Source organism: Amphibalanus amphitrite, unplaced genomic scaffold (genome assembly GCF_019059575.1).
Source record: "Amphibalanus amphitrite isolate SeventyFive unplaced genomic scaffold, NRLGWU_Aamphi_draft 000302F_arrow, whole genome shotgun sequence".
Taxonomy (NCBI): Eukaryota; Metazoa; Arthropoda; class Thecostraca; order Balanomorpha; family Balanidae; genus Amphibalanus; species Amphibalanus amphitrite.
This window is the reverse complement of record NW_024881797.1, coordinates 330,802-349,824: the sequence shown is the minus strand read 5'-3', so window position 1 is coordinate 349,824 and position 19,023 is coordinate 330,802. Positions and strand designations below refer to the sequence as shown.

The window sequence follows — 19,023 nt, the reverse complement described above, 5'->3', positions numbered from 1 at the left end:
GGGTGTCTGCCGACCCTTATTATTTCTCAGCCTTGGCGCCGGGTCGGAAATGCATCTTTGCGTCACAGTCTGGCGCTGCCAACTGGTGTCAGGTATACCGTGTAGTTCCGTGTAGGTATACGGTCGGTGGACAGGCTCATGGCGGCAATGCAGCATAGCCGCAGGCATACGTGCATCCACAGTGTGGCACATTGCCAGCAGTGACCTGACCCCCAGTCGGTCCGCTGCAGACCGGTGAAAGGCAACACCCCCGATCAACGGCAGTCCGACCGCCGGCCACAGGCCCGTCACGGCCTTTTCAAGGGCAGCTGACGTCACGCCGAATGAGTCACCCGGCCGCCCCCGGTGCGGAGGACGGTGAAGTGTCACACGCCCGCGCCTGCGCCGCTGGCAACCACGTGACCATCAGTAGCTGTCGTTGCTGCCGCCGCCCGCGGCGCTACCAGCGTTGGAAGTGCCACCTAGAGCTGACGTCACGATCACGCAATGGCTGGTCGGACCCGCCAAGATGGCGTCAGGGCGACAGGGCATTGGGCGTAGGCCATGGACATCAATACTGATGCCAGGCAAGCAAAGAGTATATAGGGCTAAAAATGCATGGCAGGCTAAGAACGTCAATGACTGGGGCCAGGCAAGCAATGACATGGGTGGAAAGAACCATTGTAGGTACGGAAGAGGAGGTCATCCTGGTTGGCCGGGCACAAGATAAATGTACAGAAAGTCACAGGTTCATACACTGAGCAAATCACACCGGGGTGAGCTGCTCCCCAGGCACATTGCAGGTGGTGAGACACCTGACTGCAGTCAGTGTAGGGCTCGTTATGGTCAGTAATGTGGCGCATGGCGCCCGGCCTCGGCTAGGGGGGGGGGGCGATGGGGGCAAACTCTTATCATGTATGCTATATTGAATCGCCGTTAGCGATCACGTGAGTGAGTAAGGTGCAAGTGGCAATCACCACCGGCGTGTTATGGGACGCGGCGAGGAACGGGCGAGACAAAATGGCGCCCGGCGCCGGGGGGGGGGTAATCTCCCCATGCACGCGGTGAAAGCCGTCGACAGACCTAGTTAGGTAGCAGGGAATGTCCAGTAACATACCTGCAGATTTTCGCCGGCGAGGGGCCATCGCGACCCCAGTAGGATCCTAGTTTTACTCTCGCTGATGCACGTTGGTGTGGAACTCGTTCGGCGTAGGAAGACTATGGTGGTGATGTTTGCCAGCGTTGCCTTTCTTTCACGGATTTTGTTTTCTTGTTGGATTTTGCTGCTCACATATCGATTCACACATATGTACATCACTCGCACTCAAGACTGAACAGTGAACATTCAACTCGACTAATGTGCCCCGCGCCCTTGCCGACGGCTCGCCGGCGGGCACCCGACTCCGTCTCCCGGCCGGCCCGGGCGCGGCGCCGCGGCGCGGCCGTCCCGGTTACCTGACCCGGCCGGCTAAAGGTCGGACCGGCTCCGGCCGCCGCTGCCAGCCCGCGGCGGGCCCGGGGAGGGGTACTACACTACATTCTTCCATTGTCGTGGTAACATGCTTGGTGAGGGCAAACATTGGCATGATTTCTTTCCCATTAATATTAAAGTATTGCCTGATTATCTCGTCTAGTGCTGCCATCTGTCGAATGTTGTTCTCCCTAGTTGTTCTTCCTAGGGGTCGTCGCAGTCTGCCCCGCCGCAGTCTGCCCCGTCACTAATGTTCCGTGATTATCGCCGGCTCTAATATAACTATTCTATTTGCGTCGGTTTGCGGGTTTTTTGAAGTGCTCAGTTTTTGCAGCGAGCTTTTTCTCTTAGGGCCTGCGAGATAGCCGCGGAACCACATATCTCTTAAGCATTGGCTTCAGACACAGGAATGCGGCCGATTCACGTGCTTTTGTGAGCGAGGTGCTTCCCTCCCGGAGAAATTCGCCGTCCCCATATGCTTAACACAGAGCCGAGCGGCGGCTGACAGGTGGCCGGCTCTCGGGAGATGGGCAGCCGACACTCGAAAAATCGACAACCCGCCGCTGAATGCGCGTGCGGCAGTGCTGAGCCGAGTCGTTCCCACGGTCTGGCGGCCAGCTGGGTGGGGGCGGGGTGGGGAGTGGGGCGGCCGATTGCCAGCCGCTTCTCCACGGGCAGGTGCTGCCACCTGCGCAGTAGTTCCACTGGCGGCCGCCAGGCCCGTGTGCGGGCCGTGCGCGGTAGTTCCGCCAGCGGCCGCCAGATGGATACCGCCGCGCGCGTCGTGTCTAGCCTGACGAAGCTACAAAAAGTTAGATAACTTTAATAAGAGGGACGGTAAAGCCACAATTCCAACGCTGAATGTTGGGCAAAAGCAAAGGGATCCAACACAACCATCTGTCTTTACTGTATTTACCCTTTTCAGTCAGCGATAAGCCCCAGCAATCGCACCGCTGTAAAACTCGCAAGCTGTTCACCGTGCAAGGTATTGCATTATAACCACCCACCGGCTCTCTCAACGTATCTGTAATCGCATAATAGGTAGGACACGAAATGATTGTTTGAAATGTTAGGTAGGTGCTATAAAATATGAATAAGGATTATGCACAACTTAAATTGTAAACCATTCATAAAACGATTTGAGGCCAAGACTAATTCGCCAAGCCATTGATCATCTAATGATGTCTGATTTAAACGTCAACCCGCCGCTGAATGCGCGTGCGGCAGTGCTGAGCCGAGTCGTTCCCACGGTCTGGCGGCCAGCTGGGTGGGGGCGGGGTGGGGAGTGGGGCGGCCGATTGCCAGCCGCTTCTCCACGGGCAGGTGCTGCCACCTGCGCAGTAGTTCCACTGGCGGCCGCCAGGCCCGTGTGCGGGCCGTGCGCGGTAGTTCCGCCAGCGGCCGCCAGATGGATACCGCCGCGCGCGTCGTGTCTAACCTGACGAAGCTACAAAAAGTTAGATAACTTTAATAAGAGGGACGGTAAAGCCACAATTCCAACGCTGAATGTTGGGCAAAAGCAAAGGGATCCAACACAACCATCTGTCTTTACTGTATTTACCCTTTTCAGTCAGCGATAAGCCCCAGCAATCGCACCGCTGTAAAACTCGCAAGCTGTTCACCGTGCAAGGTATTGCATTATAACCACCCACCGGCTCTCTCAACGTATCTGTAATCGCTTAATAGGTAGGACACGAAATGATTGTTTGAAATGTTAGGTAGGTGCTATAAAATATGAATAAGGATTATGCACAACTTAGATTGTAAACCATTCATAAAACGATTTGAGGCCAAGACTAATTCGCCAAGCCATTGATCATCTAATGATGTCTGATTTAAACGTCGGAAAGGAACAAGTTCTTTGCGGTATTTAGGCAAGTAAATACCGAGTATTTTAGAACAAGTTCTTTGCGGTATTTAGGCAAGTAAATACCAAGTATTTTAGAACAAGTTCTTTGCGGTATTTAGGCAAGTAAATACCTTTGGCAGGTTTGCAGTACATTAGCAAGTTTTCAGTACATTACCAAGTAGCAGGTGATACAGCAAGCTGAAAGTTCAACAAGTTTTTCGAGAATATCTAAGCTTCTAGACGTCCGATCAACACGGGACAAACACCGATCGGTCCCAAATTTTCTCCTTAATCATTTTATGGCCAACGCGACGCGTAGCGAGCCAAGATATCTTGTACGGTCCCATTTTCTCTGGATATCCATTCGAGAGGAAAATATCTTTTATTTTCTTGATGCCTCTGTTCTTTGCTGACGTGTTTGAACCCAAACGTAGGGCTCGAATGGTTTGTGAGTGGATAACTGCGCGTTTAGTTTGCATGGGATGTGCTGACTTGAAGTGAACGATAATAGGAGCGGCCATGGGCTTAACATAAAGCTCTGTTGTGAAGTTCCCAGCTCCGTCTAAGGTAAGTAACGTATCCAGAAAAGGAATGTGTTGCTCTGGTGATTGATCCGATCTTTCAATGCTAAATTTCAGGGAGGGGTGAAAATCGTTGATGAATTCAAAATAATCGTCAAGAGCCTTTGGTCCGTGAGTCCATTTGCTTAACCCGGCCGGGCCCGGGGGTAATCCCAACCACCGCAGCCCGGGGGGGGGGGGCGTTTTTCGCCCCTGTCTAACTCCGTAAATAAGGGAGCTACGGAAACAAAAGCGATACCAAACGAAAGGTCCTTACGAGACGATTCTAAAGCACCTAAAATTTTTGACCTCAGGTCAATTTTCAAGGGCAGAGGTCAAGGTCAAAGGCAAAAACCGGCACATGTGTAGTGATCTCAAAGTAAGCCTTCTAGAGGACGGCAGGCTGCATCAAACCGGAAAAATTGGGTGTCAAACGAAAGAAGAGAATCTGAGAATTTCGAAAATGTGCTCAAAATCAAAGGTCAAGGTCAAGGTCACGCTCAAAATTGACCTCAAACTTGGCACTTTTTCGCACACCTTGCGTGCTAACTTCCAAGATGTTTTGAAATGCTTTGAGGCTTATCAGTTCCCTATTTGTGGTTCATCTTAAGATACAAGGCTGCTCAAAGGTCAAGGTCACTGAAGAGTATCCCTGCTAGAGGCTATTTCACTAATTCAAGTTAGTAATAATAAGTAAGACAATTTTGCCATCCGGAAGCTCTAAATGAAGGCTTAGAGGAAAATAGATGCCAGATTCGTGATCAACGGGTACAAATCCATCAGAAACGACCTTTCGTGTGTCAAGGTCAACCAGAGGTCATTCGAGGTCACATGAGGTCAACCTAAAACTTGACCTTTTCCGAACAAAATATATATCATTCGACGCGGCTTGACACGGCGAATGCGATGGTACCACTGCCGAAGCTCTAGGATCATTTTTTGTCGAAGTTATTTGCGAAAAACTAAAACCACATTTCGGGGTCGTTGACCTGACCTCTGACCTCAGGTCATCAAAACTATTTTTCTATTTTTCTCTATGTCGAACGCTACACAGCCGTGCTCGTAATTTGTCTTTATCTCCAAAACTCTATTTTTAGCAGCTATTTGAAGTTTGCGTCTGTGACGCCGAAGTTTGCCGTGCAGAGGTCTAGAAAAATGGACCTTGTGACGTCATCAAGGGGGCTAGGTCCAAATTTTTTGCTTCAGAAGATGTCAAATTGATGGGAGAAAAGGTACTGAAAGTTTCGCTTTTCTATCCCTAAGCGTTCGGGAGCTATCGCAAATATTCGCCAGGGGGGCGAAAAACGCCCCCCCCCCGGGCCCGCGAGGGTTAATATATCATCTATATAACGCATGTACATGACTGGCTGTGGTCTGTTTACTGATAACATTGCAGTTTCTACTGAATGCATAAATAATATAGCTAAGGGTGGAGCCATTCTATTGCCCATGGCTATGCCATTGGTCTGTCTGTAGAATTTAGCTCCGAATCTGACGAAGTTGTTTTTGAGGCAGTGCTCCAACAATGATTTGATGTCAGCTATGTTCAAGTCAAAGAGGTTTACTTTGTTTCTATGCAGTTGAATCATTTTGATGGTAGCTTCTATCGCCTCCGCTGTAGGTATTTTACCGTATAAGTTGTTCACGTCGACAGTAAACGCGATGGTGCCCGGAGGAAAGCGAAAGTTCGGGAATGTGCTGTTCAGCCGTTCAAGATATTCATACGTGTTTTTCAGATGGGCTGGTACAAATATCAACAGCTGGGTGATGATGCGCTGTAAGACCCAGGAGAGCTTGTCCAGCGGGTCTCCGCACGCCGACACTATGGGCCTTAATGGGATTCCTGGTTTGTGTGTCTTGGGCAATCCGTAAAGCTCGGCGGTACGGGATTCTACTGGTTTTATGGCGTCTATGAAAGTATCAGAGAATTTTTCATTCATTGTTTTCTGTATAATGGTGGAGGTGGTTTTGTCCAGAGCACCTGAGTCTGTCTCCACCCTTGCAGTGGGCTCATGCAGAATTGCACGTCCTCGGGTCCGCCTAGATGGCACGCATAATCCAAACATTCCCACGATATCTGCGGACTTGAGACGACCAGAAAACACTGAATGAATCATGGGTGGAGAACCTGCCCCGGCCAGCCCGGCCGTGGCCGGGGTAACTTTCAGCCTACCCCGGCGCGGCCGGGGTAACTTTGTCCACTTTTGCAAATCCTAAAAGCTATCTCCATACGAAAACAACTGCGACCTATAAAAATGTCTCTCATCATTCTTATCTACCTTTACTTTTTTGAAAATTTACTTTATTTTCATTTTGGAGCTTCTACGTTCTCAATTTTTTTTTCATCGCACAGCCAGACAGGTTTCATCTAACAGAATAAAGCATATTTAAGGGCCGTTATCGTAAGATGATGGCACTGCAATGCCATCACAAGAGAGGACGAGGGTGATATCAGTGAGATAGAAGGACGAGCTGCTGGGGCTCAACTCAAGGCTCCCCCAGCTTAACCCGCGCCAGGTTGGTGGCCCTATCCTTGAGTCGAGAGGTGGGCGTTTCACGCTCCTTCTAACTCGGCTACTGGGCTACGAGTCGAAAAGCGGAACTCGACGTTTGAAAGAGGGACAAACATGATCAGAGAAATCTGGTCATATTTTAGGCAAGCTCAATAATAAAATTACCATAGATCATCAAAAGCCAAATTTTTCTGATTTTAGCGTTCTCCAACAACTTTTCTCACAGTTCATTACATAACCCTGTCCCGTAGCTCAGTTGGTAGAGACCGGACTCCCGGTAGTGAGGGCCCGGGTTCGTGTCACTCCGGCGCTTGATATTTGGGGCTCCTGACGGTGATGGTCTGCGGTTGGTGGGAGCAGCCGCAGCCAGTTGAAGTCAGTTGAGTGGGACGGGCCATGCCCGGCTTTGAAGGGCACGTTAACCCTCGCCCGTATAGGGGGGGGGGGGGTCGAACGGACCCCCCCCATGGTTTTTCGCGAATAACTCGCGTAAAAAGCGGCCGATCGCGACGAAACTTTCAGTACCCTCGCGTTGATCAATTTTACACCTACCCTGAAAAATTCATGACCCTGACCCCAATGACCTTTGACCTGTGACCTACTTTTCGAGACCATGTTTGGCCGGAATCGCGATTCGGCGTATGTCGGCTCGCATTAGCCGCGCGTTTGCAGTCTTTTCGTGGTTTCAAGCGTTCAAACATGTGATATGATGTTGCCCCCATGCATTAGGGTGGGTATCAAGGTCACCTGAAGGTCAGGTCAGGTCATTGACCTTTGGTGACCTCGGTTCACTTTTTCGAGTTTGACATGTTTCTAGGCCAGTTTTTGGAGCTGAATTCGAATTTAGCAACCATATGAACATTTACGAAGTAGTTTTGGTGCCTTCGTAACATGTTACGAAGCTGTCAGAGGCAGTTGACACCTACTAGGAATACCCGGCAGGACCCTTACTGGTTGACCCGACCTGACCTGACCCGACCTGGACTAAATGCATAAAGACATCATCTGTGATCAAAACTAACATGATATTCGTGATCAGCGCCCCGAAAAACCCCATAGCAGACACACTTTACGACGTTATAATAGGTCCCGATTTTCCCGAGTTTTGGGTCATTGACCTGACCTGCAAGGTCAATCAATGACCTAGGACCTTAAAATTAGGTATCATCGGCTTCCTCTCGTCACGGGCAACACGCTCGTTTTTTCCGCGAAGCTCTAGCTCGATCAGGGGCGAAACGGCAAGGGGGGGGGGTCCAACGGACCCCCCCCCCCCTTATACGTTCGCGGCTGGAAAAACACCAATACGGGCGAGGGTTAAACTTTGGCATCTATATCATCCCGTTACCCGGAATTGCGCGATCGGATGGTAGGGGTCGGGGTCTACGCAACAAGCTCTACTTAGCGTGCCCCCCCCCCCGCTCTGCCAATCCGTCCGTTTAAACATTCGAGCTAAATCACTGCAAATAAAACATTCGATAACTCGTTTAAGGCTTGGTCGCGAACAATATTTCAGGTGCGAGCTCAAATTAATAAGAGGGCCAAAACGGTCAAATATGATATTTTTGTGTGGGAAGGTTGCAACTTTCCACGAAATAAGTTTTGCAATGGGCATGATCGCAGTTTTTAGCACGATTATCCAGCAAATTTGACCTGATAACCTGACATTAGGTGACATGCGACCGAATTTTTTTAAGGCGTGTTGCAAAACTGTTGCTATGATTACGAAGTTTTGCGCACCTGCGTGCAGCAGTTTTCCCTAAAAACATAAAACGGCAGACATCCTTTATTCCATGCCACAGAATAGGGGTTTGTTGATAACCGTTGACAAATATTTGTGCATCATCGTCTTTCTGACTTTCGGTCGCCGGCCGGGGTAACTTTTTCAAACATTCTCCACCCATGGAATGAATGTAGGTAAGGTCACGCTGTATCAACCGAGTCCTGATGCTTTTGACACTAAAATGCGACAATAAATGATGATAGTCAAGATTCTGAGAGTTTGGTTGAGTGAGTCGCCAGCCACATACCTAAGCATTTTATGCTGGACCCGGTCTAAGCGTTGAACATGGGTATTGGCGGCACCTGCCCACATGACACTTCCAAATTCCATGATGGAGCGAGCGTGAGCATTAAAAGCAGATAATAAGAGGCGCCGGACGGAATCGTATCCCCCTCGCAGCGCGAGAGGACTGCAGGGAGCGCAAGTACGTGCCTTATGCACGGTTCGCGCATCTGACGACGCTATCAACGTGTGGTCCAAATGTTTATTTTGAGTCCATCAACACTCCCAGATCGCGTATCATAGATACGCGCTGTAAGGCGGTTCCATGGATGACATAGTCAAAAATGACCGGTTTTGTACGGAGACTGGAGAGTGAACGTTATCGCTTTACATTTTGCAGGATTGAGTTTGAGCTTCCAGAATCCAGGTATCTGACCATGCCGAAAGTCTATCCAGATCCGTTTGAAGAGCGACAGCGTCGTCTGGCGCGCGAATCTGCCTGAAAGTTTTCATGCCATCTGCATACATGAGGCACGACGAGTTCAGGCGAGATGGTACGGCCCTCCAGCAAAAGAGTGGTTGGTTAGCCTATGTGCTTTTGGTGTAATAACTTTAAATGACAGAGACACTCCTGTAAAATGACTAATTAGAAATGAGAAGAGGGTTCGTGCACACATTTCGGCAGTGGTTTTCAACAGCCATTAAATGTATCTGTTACAGGCAAAGTGAAAACTCGGGCATTTTGCAAAATGCCTAGGCAATTTGCAAAATGCCTGACTGGCTAGGCATTTTGCAAAATGCCCAGGCAATTTGCAAAATGCCTGACCGGCCAGGCATTTTGCAAAATGCCTAGGCAGTTTGCAAACTGCCTGGCCCACCAGGCATTTTGCAAACTGCCTGAAATTATTTTCTCAGGCAGTTTGCAAAATGCCTGACATCGAACTCACACCAGCGACGATGCGTAAGCATCATTGTAGGTGCCGCCCACAGGGGTTAATCACAAGCGATACGCACCAAGTGGGAGGACACACAGTGAGACAGTAGCCCCGTTTCCATGACACTTCTGAATCCGGATTAGCTCCGAATCCGGATTCAAGCGGTCATGGAAACGGCACATTTCGCGCAATGGGATCGGATCGGCCAATCCGGATCGAAAAAGAAGATTAGCGCGGCCAATCCCAGTTTTGAACTCATCTGGAAGCAATATGGTAGCATATGGGCAGGTAAAAACTTCGTGGACAAGCCATCGCAGTGATCGACGCAAGGCTCGACGCCATTTTTGAGCAAGATCTCGCTTTGTGCATTTGTTTCCGTTTAGTATTGTGATTGTGCTGTGTGGTAGAAGTAAGTTGAAGTGTAGGTACAAGATGGGAGACGTGAGGCCGAAGTGTTCATGGGCGGAGAAGGAGACGGCAGCGCTGTTGCGTCTGGCCATCGATAAGAAGATCTTTGAAAAATTTGATGGAAAGAAAGTGACGAATCGGCAGGTTGGTGATATATGGTTTTCATCACTTTTGAAGTCTTGAAAGCGCTAGTATCATTGTATGTTTTTTCATTCAATTATTATTCAAATTTTGTCATTTAGCCCCAATAATAACCATACCTGGATTCAAGGACGTAGGTACGAGTATGTATGGCTATTACCATCTACAATTAATTCAAAATCTTGCCTGTAGGTACCTATTCAATATCTTTTCCACCTTTTTCTGGTGCAAGCTACTTCCCGTCATTTATTATTTAATGTAAACTAATCTAAACCTTACCTATACGTTACTAGACCAACCCAACCTTGCCTGAGGAGTGAGGATGAAGAAATGAGATAATAAGAAATAGAATAAATAGAATAATGAGATAGAATAAATGTGCTTACAAAAAAGATAAATGATATTGCAGATATATAGGTGCTGTCAGCAGTTCTGTTGAGATGTTTGGTGTGTGGTGACAATTGTATCATTTTTCTATTATCTTTTTACAGGTATACAATGACCTCTCCGTGAGCCTACGGGCCCTGAACGTCGAAGCCACGGCGGAGCAGATAAAAATCAAGCTTAAGAACATGAAGAGGCTGTACCAGGAGCGGAGACGGAAAATGTCCCGCTCTGGTGCAGCAGCAGCTCCTCCTCTGCAGCATCAGGAGCTGCTTGATGAGCTGTTGGCCAGTCGCCCCTCCACTGCCGCTGCCTCAGGGGAGATGGGACTGGACTTCACCTTTACAGAGAGTGGTAAGTGATTTAGAGGCTATACCTAAATGATACAAAGATACTAAATCTGTACCTATGTAGCAAGAACTTATACACTTATGTTGGTGCTAAGTATTGCAATATCACAATTCAACCGAAACTTAACTACTGGGTAATTGGGAAGTGCAGTGTCCAGAAAGCTTGGCATGCACAACAAAGGCTAACTTTTCAGTTTTTAATGAAGTTTTTCTTATGAATTATTACTCAACAATGCAAATGAAGAGTTTTCCACTGCTGATTGTAAATCTATGCCCATTTCATTGCCCCAATCAAGATATAGTTGTGAATTCCCACACCACCAACCTCAAGTTTCATTATAAGGCCGCCTTGTTTTCTTACAGCACCTGGACCTGTAGACCAGGCCAGTGACAGCACCGACCCTTGGGAGGACTTCGGTGTTCAGTTCGGGCCTGGCCCTGCAGATCCTGATGATGACACGAGCACTGTCGGTAAGAATATTCGCCATCTTAGGGCATGGTTCAATGCCTAGCACACAGGTTTTATTGAGCTCCACCTATGATTCCTACATGCTCTAGTGGTTTTATGTATGATGGTGGGTGCTTCATGATGAACATTAAGCAAGAAAGAGTGCTCACTGCTCATGATTGTCATTTTCATGCCCTAACTGGCATGACAAACTCTGGTGTCCCATTGTGTGATTGTGTGCACCTCTATTTGGCTCACCCATGTTCTCTTTTGTGCAGATCTGTCAGAACCACCCATGCACATCCATTATGTTATGCTCTAACTGACTCACCCATGTTCTGTTTTGCGCGCAGCCATAACTGACCCACCCATCCTGTCTGTGCGCAGCTCCAACTGACCCACCCCTCCTGTACAATGTGCAGCTTTAACTGACCCACCTATCCTCTGCTGTGCGCAGCCCTAACTGACCCACCCATCCTGTCTGTGCGCAGCCCTAACTGACCCACCCATTTGTGTTGTGCGCAGCTCTAACTGACCCATCCATCCTGTCTGTGCGCAGCCCTAACTGACCCACTCATCCTGTCGGTGCGCAGCCCTGACTGACCCACCCGTTTGTGTTGTGCGCAGCTCTAACTGACCCACCTATTCTCTGCTGTGCGCAGCTCTAACTGACCCACCCATCTGTGTTTTGCGCAGCCCTAATGGACCCACCCATCCTTTCTGTGCGCAGCAGCTCTAACTGACCCACCCATCCTGTCTGTGCGCAGCCCTAACTGACCCACCCATGACCATTGGTGCAGCTCTAACTGACCCACCCATCGTGTCTGTTCGTAGCCCTAACTGACCCACCCATTTGTGTTGTGCGCAGCTCTAAGTGACCCACCCATCGTGTGTCGTGTGCAGCTGGTTAGGGCATGGTTCAATGCCTAGCACACAGGTTTTATTGAGCTCCACCTATGATTCCTACATGCTCTAGTGGTTTTATGTATGATGGTGGGTGCTTCATGATGAACATTAAGCAAGAAAGGGTGCTCACTGCTCATGATTGTCATTTTCATGCCCTAACTGGCATGACAAACTCTGGTGTCCCATTGTGTGATTGTGTGCACCTCTATTTGGCTCACCCATGTTCTCTTTTGTGCAGACCTGTCAGAACCACCCATCCACATCCATTATGTTATGCTCTAACTGACTCACCCATGTTCTGTTTTGTGCGCAGCCATAACTGACCCACCCATCCTGTCTGTGCGCAGCTCCAACTGACCCACCCCTCCTGTACAATGTGCAGCTTTAACTGACCCACCTATCCTCTGCTGTGCGCAGCTCCAACTGACCCACCCCTCCTGTACAATGCGCAGCTCTAACTGACCCACCTATTCTCTGCTGTGCGCAGCTCTAACTGACCCACCCATCTGTGTTTTGCGCAGCCCTAATGGACCCACCCATCCTTTCTGTGCGCAGCAGCTCTAACTGACCCACCCATCCTGTCTGTGCGCAGCCCTAACTGACCCACCCATGTCCATTGGTGCAGCTCTAACTGACCCACCCATCGTGTCTGTTCGTAGCCCTAACTGACCCACCCATTTGTGTTGTGCGCAGCTCTAAGTGACCCACCCATCGTGTGTCGTGTGCAGCTTTAACTGACCCTACGAATCGTCGGTGGCGCCACCGCCGCCACCTATGCCCTGAGCTTCCCAATATTATGTGCATTTCTCCTAACCAGTGTTGGTTTTTCTTTTTTGAGTGCGCTGTCCTGACTTATTATCACTGCTTTTCCCCCAGAGATGGAGCCAGTGGCTGGCCCGAGCCGACTGGAAGGCCAGTGGCGCCCCAGCCGGATGTCCCCGTACAGTGTCCCGTCGAGGCGGCGTGGATGCTCGGGCAGCAGCGACAGCAGCTGCAGTGGCAGGAGCAGCAGCTACGGCAGGCGTGGTGGCGGCAGCGTCGGCGGTGGCAGGGGCAGCGGTAGTGTCGTCGGCGGCGGCGGCAGCGTCGACGATGGCAACGTCGGTGTCGACGACTGCAGCGTCGGTGTCGACGACGGCAGCGTCGGTGTCGACGACGGCAGTGTCGGTGTCGACGACGGCAGCGTCGGCGGCGTCGGGGTCGGTGTCAGTGTCGGTGGCAGCCGCAGCGGTGGCAGCCGCAGCGGTGGCAGCCGCAGCGGCGGCCGCCGCCGCGGCGGCAGCGGCAGTGGCAGCGTAAGCGGCAGCAGCGCCAGCAGTGCCACCGAAGCTGATGGCGATGTGGGTGGCAGCGCAGCTGAGCAGCTTCTCTCGCCGCCAGCCGGACTCAGCCAGGCGCCGCGCGCGGTCCGCCGCCGCCAGCAGAGGGCCCAGATGGAGCCGGTGGAAAGGCTGGTTACTCTGCTGGAGGCCAGCGTCGAGCGCGATGGCCAGGCGCTCGAGGCCATGGCCGAGAGTGAGGCCAGCATGGCGAGGAGCCTGGAGCTGTCGGTGCAGCAGGGAGAACAGCATTTAAACCTGTGTGCCGAGATGGTGCGCTCCCTGCAGCAGTTCATGGGGCGGCGAGGTCCCGGCCGCAGAGACGACTAAGAAAACCACAATGTAAGGGAATGTATATATATACTGTAATGTAAGGGAATGTACCGGGCCCTCGCTGAAATTGGCCAACCCTGTTTGTCGTATATTCCAGCACTCGTACCTCAACAACTGTTTGTCGTTGTGATGTTTCGTTGTCTTCGCGTAAGCGTTACTATTATCTTATACATGCTTAGCACGCGTATGTGTGTACACAATTACGAGGAAAACACGTTATTATACCAGTCACACGTCTTTTCGTTGATGAGTGATGGAACGCGATCGAACAGAATTGATGTCTCCCAGCCCTCGCGGCCTATCTAGGATCTGCTCGGGATGCGGGGCATTCGTCCTTGAGCTGCCGCCGAGCCGCAGAACACCAACACAGAACCTGCTCAAACTCCCTATCTTATATGCCGTTCAACAAGATACCTCACTTTTGAAAGCGACTAGTATGTCGGTAGACCTATACGATGTCTTCGTCGCTGGTGCGCAAAGTTCGTAAAAGAAAATTATCCCATGTAGGTACATATATTTCAACAATGCTGCCAAACAAACGCAAGGAATTGCCACACGCATGCAAATGGACAGTCACATAATGGGCATTCCTACGACGGGCTAGGCATGCGTTTGCGTTCTCAGCGGATGATGCTTGGCCAAGTAAGAGCAAATGGCGTCTCGCATTTGAGATGCAGTGCTATCCGTTGTTCCCCTGTGCGGTTGCAATGGTGGCTGAGGAAAGGCCCGGGCAGTCTCGGCATCCGGAAGCCACGTGTCATAGAACTGCTCTCCTTGAGATTCACAGAAATTATGGAGGATACAACATGTGGCAATCAATAATTTGATTTGGCCTAGATCGAGCTCGTTGCGCTTAAGCAGCTTTCTCCACCGACCTTTCAAACGGCCGAATGCGCCTTCGATCAGCATGCGTCCAGAGTTCATGTAAACATTGAAAGACTCCCGCTCAGCCGTGTTGGCGGCTGCTATTCCATGGTATGGGTAGCCCTTCATAAGCCACGGCAGTAATGGATATGCGGGGTCGCCGACAATCAGCAGGTTGACTGAAGTGTCTTCGATGCAGACGGGTTCCTGAAACAAAGTTTAACAAGATCACTTGACCTGCTTTTTTTAGGGTAGGGGGGCTGGGATGATGACGATGATGACGAGGCTACCTTGTGAGACTCAGTCCTCTCCTCGCCTATTTGCTAAGCAATCGCTCGCACCGGCGTTTTCACAAACAAATATAGTAACTCAGTCTATACCAATGCAATATGTGGCGAAGTTCGTCTTTGTTTGGTGCCAGTACGCGCAGGGTGGGCGATCACTGGGCCCTGTAACGTCTTTGCCAATAGCATAGCACACTCTGAAGCTGGAGGTTCACCCCCCCCCCCGGGCCCGGCGCGGGTGCGGGGTAATGATATTTAGCGCGAAGAATAGTACTACTAAATCCGTTGAGATTACCCGGCCATAATTGTAAAAGAATACAACAAATACTGTCAGCAGAGTCACCTTTGGAATGCGGCCGCAGTCCCTGAAGAGCGTGGAGTCGCGCAGCACGGCAGCGTCGTGCCAGCTACCAGGTGCTCCGCAGTTAATGCTCCGAAAACTGAAAAGAAATATATAGTTACCTAGTGTAGCGGCAATGAGCGCAGCACGTCAATGTACAACACAGCAATGCACACAACACAAAAGAGGATAGGTGGGGCAGTTAGAGCTGCACACAACAGAATATGGGTGGGTCAATTAAAGCTGCACACAACAGAACATGGGTGGGTCAATTAAAGCTGCGCACAACAGAACATGAATGGGTCAGCTAGAGCTGTGCATGACAACATGGGTGGGTCAGTTAGAGCTGCGCACAACAGAACATGGGTGGGCCAGTTAGAGCTGCACACAACAGAATATGGGTGGGCCAGTTAGAGCTGCACACAACAGAATATGGGTGGGCCAGTTAGAGCTGCACACAACAGAACATGGGTGGGTCAATTAAAGCTGCGCACAACAGAACATGAGTGGGTCAGCTAGAGCTGTGCGTGACAGAACATGGGTGGGTCAGTTAGAGCTGCGCACAACAGAACATGGGTGGGCCAGTTAGAGCTGCACACAACAGAATATGGGTGGGCCAGTTAGAGCTGCACACAACAGAATATGGGTGGGCCAGTTAGAGCTGCACACAACAGAACATGGGTGGGTCAATTAAAGCTGCGCAAAACAGAACATGAGTGGGTCAGCTAGAGCTGTGCGTGACAGAACATGGGTGGGTCAGTTAGAGCTGCGCACAACAGAACATGGGTGGGCCAGTTAGAGCTGCACACAACAGAATATGGGTGGGCCAGTTAGAGCTGCACACAACAGAATATGGGTGGGCCAGTTAGAGCTGCACACAACAGAATATGGGTGGGCCAGTTAGAGCTGCACACGACAGAACATGAGTGGGTCAGTTAGAGCTGCGCACGACAGAACATGAGTGGGTCAGCTAGAGCTGCACACAACAGAATATGGGTGGGCCAGTTAGAGCTGCGCACGACAGAACATGAGTGGGTCAGGGCAGCTAGAGCTGCGCACGACAGAACATGGGTGGGTCAGCTAGAGCTGCGCAAGACAGAACATGAGTGGGTCAATTAAAGCTGCGCACAACAGAACATGAGTGGGTCAGCTAGAGCTGCACACAACAGAATATGGGTGGGCCAGTTAGAGCTGCACACAACAGAACATGGGTGGGTCAATTAAAGCTGCGCACAACAGAACATGAGTGGGTCAGCTAGAGCTGTGCGTGACAGAACATGGGTGGGTCAATTAGAGCTGCGCACGACAGAACATGAGTGGGTCAGCTAGAGCTGCACACAACAGAACATGAGTGGGTCAGCTAGAGCTGCACACAACAGAATATGGGTGGGCCAGTTAGAGCTGCGCACGACAGAACATGAGTGGGTCAGGGCAGCTAGAGCTGCGCACGACAGAACATGAGTGGGTCAGCTAGAGCTGCGCAAGACAGAACATGAGTGGGTCAGCTAGAGCTGCGCACAAGAGAACATGGGTGGGTCAATTAGAGATGCGCACGACAGAACATGGGTGGACCAGTTAGAGCTGTGCACGACACCATAGGACATAGGTGGGCCAGTCTTCTTTTTGTTAAAACTCACCAATATTTGTCATCGCAAACTGCCTGCAGGATGACAGATGCCCATCCTTTTCTATTTATGAAGTCTCTGCTACCATCCATAGGTGCTGTAATTGGTATATGTGTGCCGTCAATGGCACCAAACACCTGTGGGAATGCAAACTTGTTCTGCCACCGGGCAGCAATTTCTTTGGCTTCATCTGCACCTGGCATGGTGATGTAGTCACCCATGCTGGAGGTCACAGCCTTGAAAAACTTGCGCAGGTGTCTGTGAACCTGAATGCAGATGACATACCTAAGGTCAGTTCTTGGTGTGAACCATGTTCACCAGGGATGTTAATGGAAAAGGGGTTAAAATATATTATTTATAATATTATCTGAAAGATAAATTTCAGCAAATCATTATTTGCATTCTGCATCCGAATTTCTGTTAAATGACTGAAATGACCAAGCAAGTACCTATGGCAGGTCATCAATAGCCTTGAATTAGCAACAGGTGTCTGAAGCTAAAAATGAGTGGACATGCCAATATGATAAAATAACTAGCATATTGCCCAGGTAGTTCTTTGTGATAACTGTTTATTTTTCATAACACACCATATAGTGCAATCAACAGATACCTACATACATACCGAGGTTTTATGGTGACCAAACTGGTTGGCAGTCACCCTATATTCTCCGCAGCTGGCCAGGTTGTACAAGCTCATTGCAACACGTACTTCAAGGGATATGGGCTCACGCACATAGTTAATCTGAGGTGTCATGTGGCCTTTAAGAAGATAACAGAGCTTCTGGAAAGAAGCCTTCTTCATTCGAAAATTGGTCAGCCATCGATCCTCTTCCCACCATCCCATGACTTCAGTTTCAAACCACAAACTAAGGCGTGGCTTCTTCCACATTCTCGGCTGCCTTCGACGCTTAGACTGGGATGATGTGAGCGCCATTGCTGCTGCATTGATTATCTTCCTTTTCATGTCAATATTTTTTACAAGTTGTCGCCTTATCACTCTAAGCCGATGCATAGCTTGTATGTGCCTGGTAACGTTTGCACGGTGCACCCTGTAGTTGGCCAAGGCTAGCAGAGTCAGCAGTAAGGCAACTCCCAACGCTGTGTCTTCCTGATCCATGACTCACTCGTCGAAATAATGGAATTTAAAAAAAAAAACAAAATTACACCACCGCCGCAACACAACACAGTAGTGAAGCCCGTTTGTGTGTTGACCTATGCGAAAAGACCATGAAGGGAAATGTCGCAGCCGCGCCAGTTGTGTATGCTAATCCCGGATTAGAGAAGCCGATCCGGATCGGCCAATCCCACTGCGAATCCCGTTTCGGGCGGGATCGGTCATGGAAACGGCACTGCTAATCCGGATTCGCCGATCCGGATTCGCCGATCCGATCCTGTCCGTAGTGTCATGGAAACGAGGCTATTCTCCGGGTAGCGCTGCCGAGTTCAATGTCACTGAGCCCCAGGCAGCGCGTGCGGCCCGGCCGCTGCGCCGCCTACTGGGCGCCCGGCGCGGTTTTATCGGTAAACACACGCGTTAAACACGGTTATGTTTCTCAGAGCCTTGATGGCTCTGGAAATCAGGGCTGCGGAGTCGATGGATTTTAGGGTGACTCCGACTCCGACTCCGACTCCGGCTTCAAAAAACGACTCCGACTCCGACTCCAACTCCGACTCCGGACGGTTCTATTAAAATACATATCATGATATTGAAGTTCATAATGGAGATGTTTTTATCTTGCCTGAAACGATCTCTTGTGCTTTCCAACGGGTTGCGTTGCAAATTTGCATTAAAAATAACATGCAGAATTAAAAAGCAGGTTCTGAGGAATTCACCGTCTTCTGCTTCCTTCGCTGTAAACGTTCGTCCAAAAGAGCAAAATAACCTTTTTTCGACAAAATCTAATTTCGAGCGCAGTATCGTCAATTAAACAGGTGCAGTGCATGACGCTGAGCCATGCAGGCAGCGTTAACTCCGGCTCCGGAGTCGGAGTCGGTAGGATTTTGGCGACTCCGACTCCGACTCCGACTCCGGGCAGAACTGTCGACTCCGACCAACTCCAAATCCGACTCCGACTCCGATTCCGCAGCCCTGCTGGAAATACTTTGTGTGGATATTGATCAGAAAAGAATGTTCTTTCGATTTATGGTAGCTTGGTTGGCGAGCCACACGTCTACATTTATCAATGCATTGTGACTGTGTAAAGATGAACATGCCCGTTGCATGTAAAACTTGTAATTTCTAAACGTCTTTTTATTACAAAGGTGTGCACGTGGGTCGTGGATGACCAAAAACTTGCTTTTCTGGAAAAGCG

The 19,023-nt window shown here is 50.1% G+C and overlaps 2 protein-coding genes across 3 annotated transcripts in view; one reads left to right on the top strand and one right to left on the bottom strand.

The window, feature by feature from the left end:
- Positions 1 to 9,647: 9,647 nt before the first annotated feature.
- Positions 9,648 to 13,595, top strand: LOC122387891 (translation initiation factor IF-2-like). The gene is made up of 5 exons (XM_043378543.1): positions 9,648 to 9,861; positions 10,350 to 10,596; positions 10,956 to 11,063; positions 12,823 to 13,145; positions 13,368 to 13,595. The coding sequence occupies exons 1-5, from the start codon at positions 9,742 to 9,744 to the stop codon at positions 13,593 to 13,595; spliced, it is 1,026 nt and encodes a 341-aa protein (XP_043234478.1). The 5' UTR covers positions 9,648 to 9,741.
- A 171-nt stretch (positions 13,596 to 13,766) lies between these two features.
- The window catches only part of LOC122387902 (protein ALP1-like), a 28,000-nt gene continuing 22,743 nt past the window's right edge, over positions 13,767 to 19,023 (bottom strand). Inside the window, exons 1-4 of one of the 2 annotated variants that reach the window (XM_043378551.1) lie at positions 17,334 to 18,090; positions 16,724 to 16,977; positions 15,090 to 15,186; positions 13,767 to 14,669 (exon numbers count right to left, since the gene is read on the bottom strand). In XM_043378551.1, the coding sequence (XP_043234486.1) occupies positions 14,199 to 14,669; positions 15,090 to 15,186; positions 16,724 to 16,977; positions 17,334 to 17,828 (1,317 nt within the window). In that variant the 5' untranslated portion in view covers positions 17,829 to 18,090 and the 3' untranslated portion in view covers positions 13,767 to 14,198. Of the gene's footprint in view, positions 14,670 to 15,089; positions 15,187 to 16,723; positions 16,978 to 17,333; positions 18,091 to 19,023 lie in introns of those variants that run through there. The other variant, XR_006257710.1, reaches the window with a different exon arrangement.

Coding starts and splice junctions, on each gene's coding strand:
- LOC122387891 (XM_043378543.1), top strand. CDS start 9,742: ATGGGAGACGTGAGGCCGAAGTGTTCATGGGCGGAGAAGGAGACGGCA. Junction 9,862..10,349: donor AGAAAGTGACGAATCGGCAG/GTTGGTGATATA, acceptor ATCTTTTTACAG/GTATACAATGACCTCTCCGT. Junction 13,146..13,367: donor GCAGCGTCGGCGGCGTCGGG/GTCGGTGTCAGT, acceptor CGCCGCCGCCAG/CAGAGGGCCCAGATGGAGCC.